Source organism: Mytilus californianus, unplaced genomic scaffold, assembly GCF_021869535.1.
Source record: "Mytilus californianus isolate M0D057914Y unplaced genomic scaffold, xbMytCali1.0.p SCAF_12, whole genome shotgun sequence".
NCBI classification, from domain to species: Eukaryota; Metazoa; Mollusca; class Bivalvia; order Mytilida; family Mytilidae; genus Mytilus; species Mytilus californianus.
In genome coordinates, this window is record NW_026262604.1 from 37,805,197 (window position 1) to 37,822,802 (window position 17,606).

The 17,606-nt window shown below is 32.5% G+C and overlaps 1 protein-coding gene across 1 annotated transcript in view; it reads left to right on the forward strand.

The window, feature by feature from the left end:
* Positions 1 to 16,651, forward strand: part of LOC127721055 (uncharacterized) — a 39,121-nt gene extending 22,470 nt beyond the window's left edge. Inside the window, exons 3-6 of the mRNA XM_052227737.1 lie at positions 880 to 936; positions 6,308 to 6,497; positions 8,120 to 8,298; positions 11,137 to 16,651. Coding sequence (XP_052083697.1) covers positions 880 to 936; positions 6,308 to 6,497; positions 8,120 to 8,298; positions 11,137 to 13,101 — 2,391 coding nt within the window. The 3' untranslated portion in view covers positions 13,102 to 16,651. The remainder of the gene's footprint in view (positions 1 to 879; positions 937 to 6,307; positions 6,498 to 8,119; positions 8,299 to 11,136) is intronic.
* The last annotated feature ends 955 nt before the right edge of the window (positions 16,652 to 17,606 follow it).

A 17,606-nucleotide genomic window follows, 5' to 3' on the forward strand; every position in this document is an offset into this window, starting at 1 on the left:
TGATGATATATGACAAATTTTCTGGTCTCATTTCTCTTTGTAATTAGTTAATTGTATGTTCTCCTTTCTCTTTGCAGGTTGTAGTTACTTGAGTATTAATTGTATGTTCTCCTTTCTCTTTGCACATTGTAGTTACTGGAGCATAATTTTATGTTCTCCTTTCTCTTTGCAGGTTGTTACTAAATCTCTCTTTGCGGGTTGTAGTCACTGGAGTATTAACTGTATGGTCTCTGTTCTTTTTCATGTTGCATAGTCACTGGGGTATTAATTTTATGTTCTCCTTTCTCTTTGCAGGTTGTAGTCACTGGAGTATTAATTTTATGTTCCATTTTCTCTTTGCAGGTTGTCATGGTTGTAGTAAGTGGAGTATTTATTTTATGTTCTCTGTTATTTTTCAGGTTGCATATTCACTGGAGTATTAATTGTATGTTCTCCTTTCTCTTGTAGGTTGTAGTAAGTGGAGTAGTAATTTAATGTTCTCCTTTCTATTTGCAGGTTGTAGTAAGTGGAGTATTAATTATATATTCTCCTTTCTCTTTGCACGTTGTAGTCAATGGAGTATTAATTTTGTGTTCTTCTTTCTCTTTGCAAGTTGTAGTCAATGGAGTATTAATTTTGTGTTCTACTTTCTCTTTGCAAGTTGTAGTCATTGGAGTATTAATTATATGTTCTCTTTTCTCTTTGCAGGTTGTAGTTAATGGAGTATTAATTTTGTGTTCTCCTTTCTCTTTGCAGGTTGTAGTTAATGGAGTATTAATTTTGTGTTCTCCTTTCTCTTTGCAGGTTGTAGTTAATGGAGTATTAATTTCGTGTTCTCCTTTCTCTTTGCAGGTTGTAGTTAATGGAGTATTAATTTTATGTTCATCTTTCTCTTTGCAGGTTGTAGTCACTGGAGTTTTTATTATAACATTATTTTGGAGAAGATATATAATTCAGGTAAAGATTGCAAAATACTAGTATTTTCCCATGGACACCAAACGTTACGTAGAAAGTTGATTTTTAGAATAATACCTTGCTAGAATTTTTATGCCACTTCTTTTTGATAATTGATCAGCTTGAAAAGAAGGAATCCCATTCACCAGTGAAGGGTCAACATTTTGGGTTCAATATTTTTTTTCCCTCAGTATTTTCTACAAGGAACCTATTTCTCTACTCATGCCTTCACGTATGTCATAATTTTGATAATTACACATTTAAAAAAGATATCCTGTATAATTGGAAATTTGTTTCAGCGTGGATTTTAAAAGTTATATTTTAAATCCTTATATATTCCGTATATCGTCAGGTTATCGGAATTCCAATGGGGACTAACTGTGCACCACTTATTGCAGACCTTTTTTTGTATTGCTATGAGTTACAATTTATGACAAAAATCAGCAAAGACCCATCGAAACAACATCTGATACACAAATTTAATAATACTTTTAGATATTTGGATGATATTTTGGCTCTCAATAATGACGACTTCAGTATGTATACTAAGGAAATTTATCTTGTTGAACTTACTTTAAATAAAGCTAATACTAACAATGACCACTGCCCTTTCCTCGATCTTGATATCTATATCATTAACGGAAAGCTTAATACTAAAATATATGATAAAAGAGATGATTTTTCATTTCCTATCGTTAATTATCCATTTTTAGATGGTGACGTCCCCTTGTCACCATCTTACGGTGTTTATATATCTCAACTTGTACGATTCGCTCGTGTATGTAACAATGTTTTAGATTTTAACGAGAGAAATTTATGTATTACTGAAAAATTATTACACCAGGGTTTTCGATATCACAAACTAATCAAAACAGTTACTAAATTTTATCATAGTAAATATAGCTCAACATGCAGACTTCTTATACGTTCAGGTATTTCACATCCAATTTTTTATGGAAATATTCTTTATAAAGCACAAAAATGTCAGTATTCACCTCTGAAGCTAACAAAACCTTTAAATAGACTTATTAAGAAGGGATATAGTTATGATACTGTTGTCAGGTCATTAAAGATTGCATATTTTGGCCTTAATATTGATTCACTTATAGGGTCTTTGCATCGGCACTAAACACATTTATTTAAAAACCAGTTGTTGGCATGGCACAGGTTATGTTCTTCTCATATATGTTATGATGGTATGATACTAAACCCCTACATATATGTTATGATGGTATGATACTAAACCCCTAACGGGAAGGATTGTGCCTGATATTCATATGATGAAGACATAATCTTTCAATCAGTTTAATTGAAGTCTGGAGCTGGCATGTCAGTTAACTGCTAGTAGTCTGTTGTTATTTATGTATTATTGTCATTTTGTTTATTTTCTTTGGTTACATCTTCTGACATCAGACTCGGACTTCTCTTGAACTGAATTTTAATGTGCGTATTGTTATGCGTTTACTTTTCTACATTGGCTAGAGGTATAGGGGGAGGGTTGAGATCTCATAAACATGTTTAACCCTGCCGCATTTTTGCGCCTGTCCCAAGTCAGGAGCCTCTAGCCTTTGTCAGTCTTGTATTATTTTTAATTTTAGTTTCTTGTGTACAATTTGGAGTTTAGTATGGCGTTCATTATCACTGAACTAGTATTTATATTTGTTTAGAGGCCAGCTGAAGGACGCCTCCGGGTGCGGGAATTTCTCGCTGCATTGAAGACCTGTTGGTGACCTTCTGCTGTTGTCTGTTCTATGGTCGGGTTGTTGTCTCTTTGACACATTCCCCATTTCCATTCTCAATTTTAAGATTAAATTTCAAGTGTTTTTTTCTTTTTACATCTTTTGGAACACCAAAAGTATTTATTTGCCTTCCGGATTCCGTAAATTTATGCAGAACAGGGATAATGTGAACGGATTTATTCCAATTCTCAAAGAAGGATCAGAGTTTGTATTCACCAAGTTTTGGCCGCAGGAGGGCATACAATACACTAACAATATGATTAGAAACATTTACAGACAATAATATATTTTATGTAATAATAGTATTGAAAAGTTACACATATCATTGCAAGTGATTTTTCTTTTTAAATCATTTTGCTGGAACATATAAAACGTATTATTTTGATGTCCGAAATCAGAATTTTTTACAGGTTTAAATCTTCAAATCCTTTGTATCTCCACTTTAAGGTTAAATGTCATGTGATAGATATAAGAAGATGTGGTATGAGTGCCAATGAGACAACTCTCCATCCAAGTCAAAATTTATAAAAGTAAACCATTATAGGTCACAGTACGGTCTTCAACACGGAGCCTTGGCTCACACCGAACAGTAAGCTATAAAGGGCCCCAAAAAATAACTAGTGTAATACCATTCAAACAGGAAAACCAACGGTCTAATCTATACAAAAAACGAGAAACAAGAAACACTTATGAACCACATCAACAAACGACAACTACTGAACATCAGATTCCTGACTTAGGACAGGTGCAAACAAATGCAGCGGGTTTAAACGTTTTAATGGTACCAAACCTTCACCCTTTTTCTGAAACAATAGTGTAACATCAAAACATAGAAAGACACACTATAAAATATCAACTGAAATAGCTTAACTCAATCAAAGGACATATTAACACCATTGAACATACACTGAACAAATAAATTTGACCTATGACACAATGTAAATACAATATAAATAAACTAAGGGAAGAATAATGTTTATTTTTTACATCTTTTGGAACATAAAATATATTTATTTGGCGTCCGGACTCCGTAGATTCAAAAAAGGGATAATGTAAGCGTGTTTATTCCAATTCTCAAATCCTTTGTATCTTCACTTTAAATTATGAAAAAAGTTCACTAATCTGTACAATAAGACCTCAGTAAATCACAGGTTTATAAGCTATTGACAATTTATTATGAAATTTACAACAGAGAGAGATGTGACTGTTATTGACATGTTGTTATTTATTATCATGATTATTGTAAACAAAAGTGACATTTGTTGTGCATGATTTCTGTCAACATTGACAGTTTCCCACCGTAAAAAAATTACTATTGGTAAAAGGAAGAAAGAAAATTTAAGTACATAATGAAAAATTGCCTTTTTGAATGCAGTTTGTTGTAGTGATTTTCAACAAGAGACTAGAAGTTTTACAGATAAAAATATTATATGTTAAAAAGTTAAAAAATCATTCCTTCTCTTTTTGTATACCAATCCCAGATTAAAAACTTCAGACTGGAAGACCACAGGGAGGTTCATATACTGTGAATTCAGAAATTATTGCAAGGTTTTTATTAATGCGAAAAATGCGACTGGGTAAGTATCCCAATGATAAAACCTCGCGTTCTGATATCTGATGCATATATCTGTGCTGTATGTAGATTTTCCTAAAATCACAATAATTAATCTCAAATTTTTCTTTTCTTCAAAAATTGCAATAATTTCTGAATTTACAAACTAGTATACGGATTCAGCATACATTTTCCTTGAATAAAAAAATAATTTGTACACTTCATAAGATAATGAGGCTTGCCAAAAAATTCTATCCTGTTTAGTGTCCTATAGAAATTAATTTTATATTTATAACAGGAAATGGTTTGTCATTTTACATGGTGACACTCAAAAACTAAATATTTTGGGTGAAAATCTTGAAACTTTGACATGAAGTAATGATGTAAAAAACCTCAAACCTGTTTTCCTTTAATTTAATTATATTGAAACCTTTTGTTCCCAACACAAACAAGGTTTTATACAGTAAGTTAGCTTGAACTTAGAATTGTTAGTTTGATATGTCTTCCTGCAGACTGTTACTTTGTAAACTAGCATGTTTAAAATCGTGCTCAGGGTCTCCACCTGGTACGAAGCAGAATTTATATTCATATCACATCAACATGTTCTTGTTCTGATATGTATAAATTCTCTGGTTTTCTACAGACACATGACAGATAGATATCTTAAGATATTAACTACAAGCCACACTGTAAAACATTTTGGTGAGTGATCGCAGCACAAGCGAAAAGCTTCACTTTGTTTCAAGCAGCTATACTGTATGATATCTGTATACAGAAAACCATATAATCTGTTTATTTTTTTGAATTTCTGGTCCTTAACCACTCCTTATACAATTTTAGTTTGTCAAAAGAAAGCTTTAAACCAGCTCCACACACATTGTGACGTTGCTGATAAGTTCTACTCATGTCTCAAAGCTGTGATAGAATTAGGGAGCACATGAGCCGGTTGATATAGGAGAATTAGGGAACGTATGAGCCAGGTGATATAGGAGAATTAGGGAGCGTATGAGCCGGGTGATATAGGAGAATTCGGTAGCGTATGAGCCGGCTGATATAGGAGAATAAGGGAGCGTATGAGCCGGCTGATATAGGAGAATTAGGGAGCGTATGAGCAGGGTGATATAGGAGAATTAGGTAGCGTATGAGCAGGGTGATATAGGAGAATTAGGGAGCGTATGACCCGGGTGATATAGGCAAAGGCAATAGCATAAGCATTTAATATTTGTCACTGGATGTTAATCACCAATACATCCATCATTTGATCTCTTCAATACCTCACCTCACCTCACCTCACCTCACCTCACCTCACCTATCCTCTTTATGCCAGTCGGCATTTAAGGCCCTGTGGGTTTCCTTAATCATCAAATTTTTTACTCTGCCTGGTGATTAGCCATATGAGAAACCTACTACCTGTAGGATGGAGTTTTGTTGTCTAGGTTTTCCTTCCCATAGACAATTGCCTGCCATGGCTGACAAGCTCCATCTTCCTGGCTTTTCCTTCTGGGTCTGCTTCCATAGCCTTTGATTTTCCCAAACCTAACCACTAGGCAGTGGTGTTATTTACCCATAGCTGGGGCAAGGGCATGTCCACACGCCAGTGGGTCTACACACTGCATCTCTGGGGCCCTTGCTGCTCTGAGATCCTCTACAATAATGCCTAGGATGCTAGATCCTAGTTACCATGTGCTGTCACGAGGAGGCATTGTAGAAGTCTTGAATAGTGTAGAGGCTATGTACTGGCAGAAAGACTTACGCACTTGGCTCTCTTTTCACCTACAAAACAGGCTAGCCAGTGGTGATAGAGAGTCTATGGCTCTAACCACACTAGATGCATACAGAATCCTGTGGTACAGACCACCAGCACACAATATCTAATAGTTGCCTATTAGTTACAAAAATCATCAAGATATTACAAAAGACATGCCATGTTATAATAGACTAAAAGGAAATAAAGTTTAACTCATCAGGTAACAGCTTTGTGTTAAGATATCTTGAATAATTTTATTGTGAAGTGATTAATACTAAATTCAGTTATTGAATTGTTAATTTCTTGTATGATTAATGTCATGTTTTTATCTTTCAGGTTGTTTCTGTTATAGTTGTTGCCATAGGAACAGGGACTGTCTGTGTGGTCATATCCATACTTACAGGGACACACATACTTAAGCCGCTTACCTCCCTTGAGTCATGTGATTACAGTATAACTACCTCAATTTGTTCATGTTTGTCACCTTATAAACGAGACAGTTTAGAATTAGAATATTCTAAAACAGGTGATTATCTCCCTTTGTTATTTATAAGTATAAAGTTATAGATATTGCAGTAACAAGCTTGCTGGATCTGTCTAAAATAGGGAAAACATTTAACTGTTTATAGAATCTAACTGGGACAAAAACCAAAGGGTTAAATTTTACAGAGTTAGTTAACTGAAATGAAAATGTAAAACAGACTTCTGGTTAAAGTTAACCAGATTTTGTAAAACTTGACATGACAAAAATAAATTTAAGAAATTGAGCAATTAGACCACATTTCTTTTTTGGAACTGCAAAAATAGTGCCAGCATTTGAGCAGATTGGAAGATTTTGGGTTTTTTTGGTTTTTTTTGGTTTTTTTAAAGACTGGCCTGTCTCATTGTAATTCAAGTTTGACCAGTTATAAATGCCCTACATATATATAAACAAGTCTAAATCGAAAAAGACGTTCAAACCTATGATTGCTTTGGATAAAAATTGCAATTTTATACGTGTGCATGCAAAACAAATTTCTTGGTAGAGAGGTCTAAATACAGCACAAACAACATTTTCCAAAAGACCAAAAAAGTGAAAAAGTATATTTTAACAACACGCATTTATATATATATATGTATTGTAATATGACCAGGTGGAGGGTCCACAGTAACCAGGTAACAGCTAAATTTCTATAAATGCAAATTAAAACTTATCACAAAAAGCCTAAATATTGTATTCAACTATTTTTAGTGTGTAAAGCATCACTTTTAATTACACAATCAAATTACATTTAGAATTTTAAAACATATCACTAATTAAATTTTATTACACCTTCTTAATAGTGAACAATTCCTTATTATGTCAGTAATATAAAACTTTGCCAAAGAGAGACAACTCTTGTCAATTTTTAACTGGCATTGAAAAAAAGTGTATAATGTTCAAATATTTTTTGGAATGCAGAATGCAGATGTGACTTTTTTGTCTGTTCTGTAATTTTTATTCTGAATTTGAAATGTTTTTTAGAAACACAGATACATCAGTAAAAATAGAGAAGAGAAAGTGACCATGAATTAGCTTTTTTCTTATGCATGTGTAAATATAGAAGAAATTTAGTTTCTTAATTTGAATTGTACTTAACATGATGGTAGTTGAATACTGTGGATTCATTAATATTCATGAGATACCAATTATCCTGATTCCATGGGTACAGGTGAACCACAACTTTTAAGGTTAAATAAAGTATAAATTTTCTATGGCCTTGTATTCAGACTTTTGTAAAACCATGAAATAAAATATTCATGAAAAAACATTTTTTTTCCTTAATCCACCAAAATAAATGAATCCACGAAAATGAATCCATGAAATAAATGAATCCAAAGTAGACACATGGTTACTAGATTCCTTGTATTGTTGGGAAATTTGTTGTAAGTTGTGATAATGTGTGTCAAATTCCTTTATTATAACTTGCATTAAACTAAGCTTAATCTGTTGTCTTTTTTAAAATGATAAAAACAGAATTTCCCCCAAAAATCAAGTTTTTACAAGAATTGTTACAATTCTTTGGAGAGGAGAAAAATTAATTATAGACAAACATATACTGCTAAGAACACTGCATTTGAAACCTACCTATAAATACATGTCCTGAAACATTTTTTGTGTAATTTCAGATAAAACGAGAGTTAATTTTGAGAGGACATCCAGCTGTAAAGCTATACAGGAAGTTTTACCGGCTTTGTTGTATACAGAGATAGGACTATTTTTAGCTGTGTTATGCTTGTGTGCTTTGACAGTAGTGTTAGCTTATCTTGTTCTGAGGACAGAGAGGACGAGACTTAGACTTCTACAGGTAAGGACAAATAAAGTCATTTGTTTTTATACCTCAACTTTAACATATCAAGAGGAGGGGATGTATATAGATTATTACATTGGTACCAGTTGATTATCATATTTATCCAATCGATATAGTTAAACTATCAAATTTTATAGTCTGAGCATTGATAATTTAACTATCGAGATTGGATAAACCAATAATCCACGAGTAACTTTGTAAAAGAGAGACGAAAGATACCAGAGGGACATTCAAACTCATAAGTTGAAAACAAACTGACAACGCCATGGCAAAAAAAGAAAAAGGCAAACAAGCAAAAAATAGTACACTAAACACAATATAGAAAAACAAAGACTGAGCAACACAAACCCTACCAAAACTTGGGGGTAATCTTAGGTGCTCCGGAAGGAGTAAGCAGATCCTGCTCCTCATGTGGCACCCGTTGTGTTGCTCATGTTAGTACAAATCCCGTAAGAAGTCTAATTCGATAGGTCACATTCCAGGAAAGGGGGATGGGATTGTAGTTACAACAATTGGAACATATCCGCTTTCATCTGTGAAATGGATATTCCATAACGGTCAACCAACTCGTGATGGCGTCCGTAAAATTTTGTAAGAATCTGTTTCTCTAATGGTTATCGAATAAATTTTCAAAGTAAACAAATATCTCCTTTGAATGCCTTCTCCATTCATGATTTCTACATCATAGTGATCATACACTGCAAAAATTGATATGATAAAACTTCATTTATGCATCTCAGGATCAAATGGAAGCAAACATTCACAAAAGTCCACTTTTAACCAAGAACATTGCATTTAATGAAATAGCACGGAATTATTTGAATCTGGAATAATTTTGAATTCTGGAAAATAGAATAAAAATGTATGATGAAAACTAACCAAACTAAAGAGGGTTAGCCATCCTGCGTGGCCTGATGGCTAAGGTTAATTTTACTTTCACTGATATTTTTGATTTTCAGTATGAACTAACTAATCCCCCTTAGCCAGGCACACATGACTAACCCTTCTTAATTGGGTTAGTTTTCATCATACATTTCTTATCAATTTTTAGCAATTCAAAATTATTCCAGATTCAAATAATTCCTTGTTAAATATATATTCATTTGTACATTTCGATTCACCCAGATAGCTGATAAAGGTTATGACCTTTTAACTTAACCAATCATCTTCTTTAAATAATTTGTTTTAAACAATTGGTCCAGAAAGAGTTAAATTGTCAAAGAATTAGAGAAACTGGTTTACATTTGTCAGCCTGTGTTTCAGTCAGTCACCGTCTGTCACATAAAACTTAGGTCTCGTTTTTCTAAGGAACAAATCAGAGCTTACTAAAATTCGGAATCAATTTTTATGTCAGCATACTGATCTGTGTCATTGGTATTTTTGATTCATGACTCATTAACTACCTGTTTACTAATTACTTATATTTATGATATAAAAAAAATTACTTGCACAAGTAAATTTTGGAGAAGATTAAGGGGAGACTATTCAAATCTTGAAATGAAAATCTTACAAATTTACTACTACAAGTAAATATTACTTTCTTATTTTCTACCTCATTTCATTCGTACTAAAATAAATATTTTCTGAACTAACTAAAATAAACAACAAACAAGAAAATGGGTTGTGCGTTCGTTACAAAGATCGCATAAATTTTATATAATGAACGAGTCAACAAAAAACAATAAAGATCATACATATGTATCAATGTCAACATGTTATATAGTTACATAGGTATCAAGAGTACAAAGCTACTACTAGAAGGAGGGGGAGGGAGGGAAAGCTATCGCAAACAACTGAAATATTCTTATAACACATCCTTTCCAACTTTGTAACAAACCTCGCATTACTCGAACGGACCCATACAAATTCCTTATATACCCTCAACCGAAACCACCCATGCAAAAACATAACCCGCGAAAAATACCAAGTAAGGGAAACCCCCTTAATGACATATATAGATATAATGATACAATTTGAGTTATTTCCCTTAGAATGTAAATTGTTTTTTAACATCGCTATAATTTATCTTGTTGTTTTGTATTGCTGAGGATGTATATAAGGGTAGGATACAATGCAATTAATTTCAGTTATTTCTGAAAAATTTAAATTCAACATCAATTAAGTAAAGACATAAATAATTATAGGACTTGATTTTAAAATTATCATTGGTAGGACATTTACAAAATGGTGTTTTAAGTCCATAACTTAGATTAAGACAAGTTTCATCAAACATTTTTAAGTAGAAATCATGACACATTGGAAATTTCAAGTAATACAAAATTTAAACAAGAACATTTAAAAAATAAAAACAAACTTTATATAAATTTCATGCGTTCAACATGCTTCCCTGGACAGACCTTCGTCAGGAATGCTCAAAGCCAAATATTTGAAAGCCACGGATGTATAAGAAACGAAAGAGCTATATAATTAAAAGGACCTAGAAATAATAAGCGAATCCATCTAAGGCCAACTTTGCCTGAGGGAAAAACTATCTTAACACCAAGAAGAAGAAGAAAATATAGCTGAATTGCATAGGAAAGCTTCTTAATTTGACATTTGATATGAAATATTTTGAAATTTTAATTCTGTGTAATAGGTTTTAAGTTAAACGTACTACCTGTATAAAGGTCACCTCTATTCAGCCAAAACTTGTCTTGTCAGGTCATATTCTTTATGTCCCTGCTGCATTAGTACCTATGCATTCTAAACCTTAATTCAAAGGTCGAAAAATGTCACCTTTAATGTCATAAAAGTCCTGAGGGTGACCTTTTTATACAGGTTTGACTGTAAATAATATAATCATTGTGTATTTAAAGTATATTATTATTTTTGCAGGAGGAGACTTACGATGAAATATTTACAGTAAGTGGTAGTTCTTCAGTATCAGAAAGTGATGATGACATTATAGTAAACCAGACTGCAGTGAATGACCTACACTCTGTGATTGGTCAAAATTCTGAACCAATCAGTAGCTTCCCTATTAGTATTTTGAAATCTACAGATAGACAGAATTCATTGGATAGTTCAAGATCACATGGGAAGTCAGTTGATAGTGAGAGGTCTAATGAAATATTATTAAGAAATTTGAATCTTCCTGGAGTCAGGAGGTCAAGGTCATGTGATTCATTGGATGACATTGATAAAACAAGAAACCTTGACAGTAATTTGAAACAACAGAAGGGTCAAGGAAAACTGAAGGAACATAGGAAAAGGGGCAAAAGGGCAGTAACTCTTCATAATTTAGATACAAAACAGTTAATGCTTATTTTAGATTTGCATAAAAAGTATGCTGAAGAGACTGAAATATTGAAATCTCAGGGAAATCTAAACAAAGAGGAAAAACCAAAGTTTGATAATAGACGTGCTTTGACTCCCCAGCCATATGTTAATAAACAAAATACAATACCAAAAATTATACGATCTCATACACCTCAACCATACCAAATAAATCACAGTAACAGTTTTAAGAAAAAAGAAGGAGGAAAACAATTCAAAGAGGAGATAAAAGAATTATTTTTACAACAGAGTGAAAGGTTAAAGGCTGATCTCGAAAAGGTCAAGGATAAAGATCCTGTCAAGAGTGGTTCGAAGTCAGTTCCAAGTCACAAACAAATAATAGATGTTAATTCTAATTCATTAATTGATCCTGTTTATGGAATAAATATGAATAAACAACCAAGGTCACGACCTTCTGTGCAAAGTCATTTTCTTCCCACAGAGCCTATTCGAAGACAAAATGCAGACAAGTTAATGTTACCTCCCGAACCACTTACACGTCAGTCAAGTCATGGAGATACTTTACCTCCAAAGCCTCTTCAACGAGACGGATCAGCATTTTATGTTGTTGGTAGTCAGTTGGACATCAGTCAAAATGCTAAGGGTCTAAAAACTCCTGGTGAAATCCGATGTGAAAAAGCAATTCGGGAGAATTTTAAATTGTGCAAAAAATCTGATGAAAATCCATATGCACCACCAAGGAAAGACTTAGGCTATCAAAAACAATGTGGTGATAACAGACCATCTCAAGAAGAACTTGTTAATTGGAAAGGTCAGAGTTCGCCTGAAATACTCCCACCTTATCCACATCCTCCATCATATTCTGATTTTGTATCCATATCCCAGGACAGCTCGTCAGTTCGCACAGATTCTCAGAGTGATACATGTACTTATGAAACTATGGATCAAGGCAAAAGTGAAAGTAGCGATGTTCCAAATGATAGTCGTGACAGACTTTTAACAGGTTCTAGTGATGATGATGTGTTTGTATCAGAAAGTCAGAAACCTCTTTACAATCAGAGTGCTAAGAAAAGGAACATGCCAAAAATGGGAGTTTCTGCAGAGTTAAGGTTGCAGCCAAGAACAAATTATCAAACTCCATTTCATCATTCAAATCATAATCATGTTTATGATTCATCCAATCCATATCACTCCCCATCATCAGTCATGAAACCCAATTGTGTTCAAGTAGGTAATGTATATCATACATCAGCAAACATTTATCATACTCCTCAGGAAATGCCATATCGTGTTCCAAGAACTCCTTTGCAAAATTATCACAGATTTCAGGATTCCCCATACATTCAGCCAAATACAGGAAATTTTCATTACTATGAGGAAATTGATAATATTGAGACAAGCTTTATGTATTCAGAAGACATGTTACCTTCTAACAGTAGCACAAGTAGTCAAGCAGCTTTGTTTCCTAGCAACAACCTGACCAATAAGGAGAAAGGATTAAAACCGTATAGACCAATCACAACAGTCGATGCTAATGGTGAAGCATTGGAGACAATGATATAGATTGATTTTGTGTGTGATTGTTTTATTTTTATGATCGCCCTTTGCTACCTCGAGCAAGGAGCATATAAGCTTAAGTTAACAGTAGACTGTTCATCATCCCAATTTGCTCATTTTTACTCATTTTTCGAAATATCAGTTATCAGTGGTAATATTAAAATCCTAAAATTATTCTTTATTAGAAAATGCAGTCAACATGACAATATAAAAATAAGGAGATGTGGTATGATTGCCAATGAGACAACTATCGATCCAAGTTTAAATGAAGTGGATGTATTCATTTTACACTTCACTGATTGATTTTAAGCTTTGCATTAGGGTATGACAATTGGATATTTGGGAAGGGAGGCAGGACTACTCAAATGATACAAAAAAGCTATTCCTTGAGAAAAAAAAATTGGAAAAGCATTAAAATGTTTTAGTGTCTGTGATCAAACTTACGTTCGGTGATCAAAATTAGGGTTGGTTTGGAGACGGGAAACAGACATATGTTTTTTTTGCCCTTTGATAGCATGGATAGTAAAAAGAATGGTTAGACATCAGAATGTAATTAATCACCTTCAATGGCCATCAATCACCATATTTCACAGTGAATCAACACCAGCAAGTGTGATTTTTCACTGAATCATTTTGTTTTTCCTGTCATGACTTTTGTATGAATCTTCTTATAAAAATAAGGAGATGAGGTATGATTGCCAATAAGACAACTATCCACAAAAGTTCAAATAAAGTGGATGTAAGCAATTATGGGTAACCGTATGGCCTTCAACAATGAGAAAATTATACTATGACTCTTTGAGTTACTATTACTAATTTATGCCTTCAGGTCAATTTCTTGATGGCATTTGTGTTAAGGAGACATGCTTTTTTATCATATTTATTATATATTTAAACACAAAATGCATGTGTTTTTTTTTTAATTTCAAAATATGGAAGTTTTTACCTATTTTCAATACTGTACAATACTCATGATACTGGGGAATATTGATTGTAATTATGCAGAAATTACGTACTTCAGATGTTTATTCAATAAGATAAAATATAGAAAAAAATTTGTCAGGACTTTCATTGACTTTATTAATACAAATGCCATGGAAGTACATCTTTAAGTTTCTTCTGAATGAACTTTGAAATTGATAGTTAGCATATGCATAAAACATGTAAAAGGGAAGAGATATGATGAGTCAACAATTGACAAAGTGCTGAGATTACAAAATAAGAAAATTCTTCATTCCTTTCAATATGCTGTAAATTTTATTGATGAATGAATATGATGATATTACCAGGACATTTCAATGCAGAAATATCAGTTGTTTTGTAACCATGATAATGATGATGTCATAAACATGTTTAAATTTATATTTGACCTAAAATGCCACTTTTACATGTAATTGCAAATATTTGCAACATCTATTTTATCCACATTTACCATGTTTACATCTTTTAAATTTGTATAACACATACATGACATAGCTGATAGCAAAAACTATGAGACAATGTTGTACTTTATTGACAAAACAAATTAAAACAATTGTAACTAACTATTTTAAATATTGGTAACTAGTTTTTGTCAATTTTGGTATTAGAATATTTTTTCTAATTTATAGCTTCACTTCAATATTTCTCTGTAACTGAATTTATTCAGAATAATATGATGTATATTTTCATCTGTTTGGTGCAAGGTCATTATTGCCTAATGAGTGTATAAATATAATGTAGATACATTTTTTCATATACAAGTCCTTCAAAGACTGCCCTTATTTTAATAATGAATATTTAGGTTGAATTTGTTCAACATCATGAGTCCACCAATGTTTTCAGCAGGTCAAAAAGTATTTAAAATGTCATTGCTGCATGTTCAACCCTCCTTTTACACATTGCCTCTTTAAAAATGTTTTTTGTTAGATAATGAAGATTAAAAAAATTTAGTCCCGTTCTAACTCTTTAAACATGTTTACCTGGAAAAGTTGTGTGTTTGTTGTGAATATAAGCATAACATTATTGAAATTCTGATTAAATTCATTTCCTGTTTAGTTCTTGTTCCGTAAGAAACCAAAACTGAAACATGTGTCATGAGCATGGCCCCAACTGCAACATAATTTATGTTTACTGTAAATTCTAGATCAGAAAGATGGAACTCTTAAATATCAAGGTCAGATAGACATGATAGATTAAGAATATAAATTCATAAAAAGGAATAACAGAACTCACCAAAAATACTGCACAGTATAACATGGTACAAAATATCACATCAACCACCAACACCTGTTTCCTTCCTAAAAGGAACCATGGTCAGATGATGCAGATTGAAGTTCTGCAAATTCAGAAATTATTGTGATTTTTTTATTGATGCCAAAAATATGACCTTATCAGGTTTACAAAAATAAATACTAGCATTTATAATTTCAGTCGTGATTTTCCTTCACAAAATTTTTGCAATCACATTAATTAGATCACGCAAATACCAGTAATCAGTGATTTACAGTAATAAATGTATACATTAATTTCTTAATTTACACTTATTAAACAATTTTTTGGCAGTAAATCTGTTTATTTGTACTGAGCCCTCAGTGTTACATATTTTGTTTTGGATTTTTCAAGAAACTATTACTTATAACAGACAATACTGAAACTCTATATCACAAACAGCTCATAAGTTACATGAACATATCATCATGCATAATGATAGTTGCAATGTTTTATGCCAAGTCTGGGTCCATTGGTGGGCGTCGGGGCAACAAAACAATATTGTACATGTATAAAACCCATTTCACAAGTTTGAATTCCTACACAGGCGATATAGGTCTTCAGGTGTTGCTGAAGTATTTGATGTAGGTATTTTTATTTTTATTTTTATAAGGAATTATTTGTAATAATGAAAAAATTATTTTTACACAGTTTATTGATGTGTGACCTTGGAATCGATGGCCTTGGCCTTTCAGTCACTCATTTTCTGAACATGCAACAGAAAACTCTACGTTAAGTTTGTAATTGAAGGCTGAGATTGCACACCAGTAAAAAAGAAAAGATACCAAGGGTGGAATAAAAACAAAAGACGTCTCAATGTTATATGAATTAAAAGCCAAGTTTGTACATCATCAAACTCTCTGTAAAAAACGATTATGTTTACAAATAGGATAACAAAGAATAGTATGTGCAGCTTTTTATATTGTACTCTGTATCAATCAGAACTCCAACTTCGTGGTCAGCTTAATTAATGGTTCTGGTTGATACAGGAAAAAATAATGGATATAATATTATTCTGTTCATGACATGTATCTCTATTGTGTATACTTGACATGTGTTTATTTTTTCATATACATTTATTCATGAAATGTTTTTGTTTGCATATTCAGTTTTTGACAAATTTTATACATAATGTAAACAAGAAACTTTTTTTTCATAAAGATTTCATATTTTAACATGTTTATGAATCGTCACAATTTTAATTATTTGTTGTTGATAATTGAGGACCAATTGTTAATTTATTTGATTTTTTATAATGAACTTTTATAGTTACATGATTTAGATAATAAAACAAACTAAAATTAAATGTTAATGTTGCTTATTTTATCATTTGGTTGATGTTAACAGTCTTAGTTTCAATGGTTTCAATTGTAATCATTATTTCTTTCACTTTCTTAAACTGTAAAGTTCCTAAGGCTAGACTAAAAAGTATAACAAAAATACCGAATTCCAAGGCAAATTCAAAAAACGGAAAGTCCATAAAAACTGACAAAATCAAACGATATCAATCAATGGAACAAGTGAAACACAACTGTAATACTCCTGACTTGGTACAGACATTTTCTGAAGAGAATGTTGGGTTAAACGTGGTTTTATAGCTAGCTAAACCTCCCACTTGTATGACAGTTGTTTATAGTTCCGTTATATTAACAAAATTGGGCGAGCAACCCCAAAAGACATAATACTAGGTTAAAGTGAGAACAATTGGGATCCAGCAGCCAAAACTGTATAAACATATATATCACAGACATACAATACAACTGACTAAAAAGTTCAAACATATATACAAATTAATCTAACAAAGATGCAAACAAACAGGGAGAAGTAGATAGTAAATTTGAATTTAACAATGACGTGAACTGACTGTATGTTGACTATGTATAAGCCTCCTTTCATTAGAAGCACCACCATGAGTTATGGTAAAGGAGAACATTTAGCACAATGTATCGGCACACATTTAATGTGAGCATTTGCCTACCCAGTTCCATCAGTCTGGCCAAGACAGGACTTACTTCCAAAAAGACCCCAAAACATGAATAAATAAATACAATGCAATAAAACATACGACCACACCCACTCACCTGTTTTGGTCATCCTCAAAAAAAGTTTTTAGGTCGAAACGTTATTCATTCAAATCTCATAGATGTACTTGCAATAAACAATCAATTCGTAAAAAATTGTACCTCGACTAATGGATCACACAACGTAGTCAAACAAGAAACTATTTAGGCCAAAATCTGTACTAACAAAGTAAGAACATT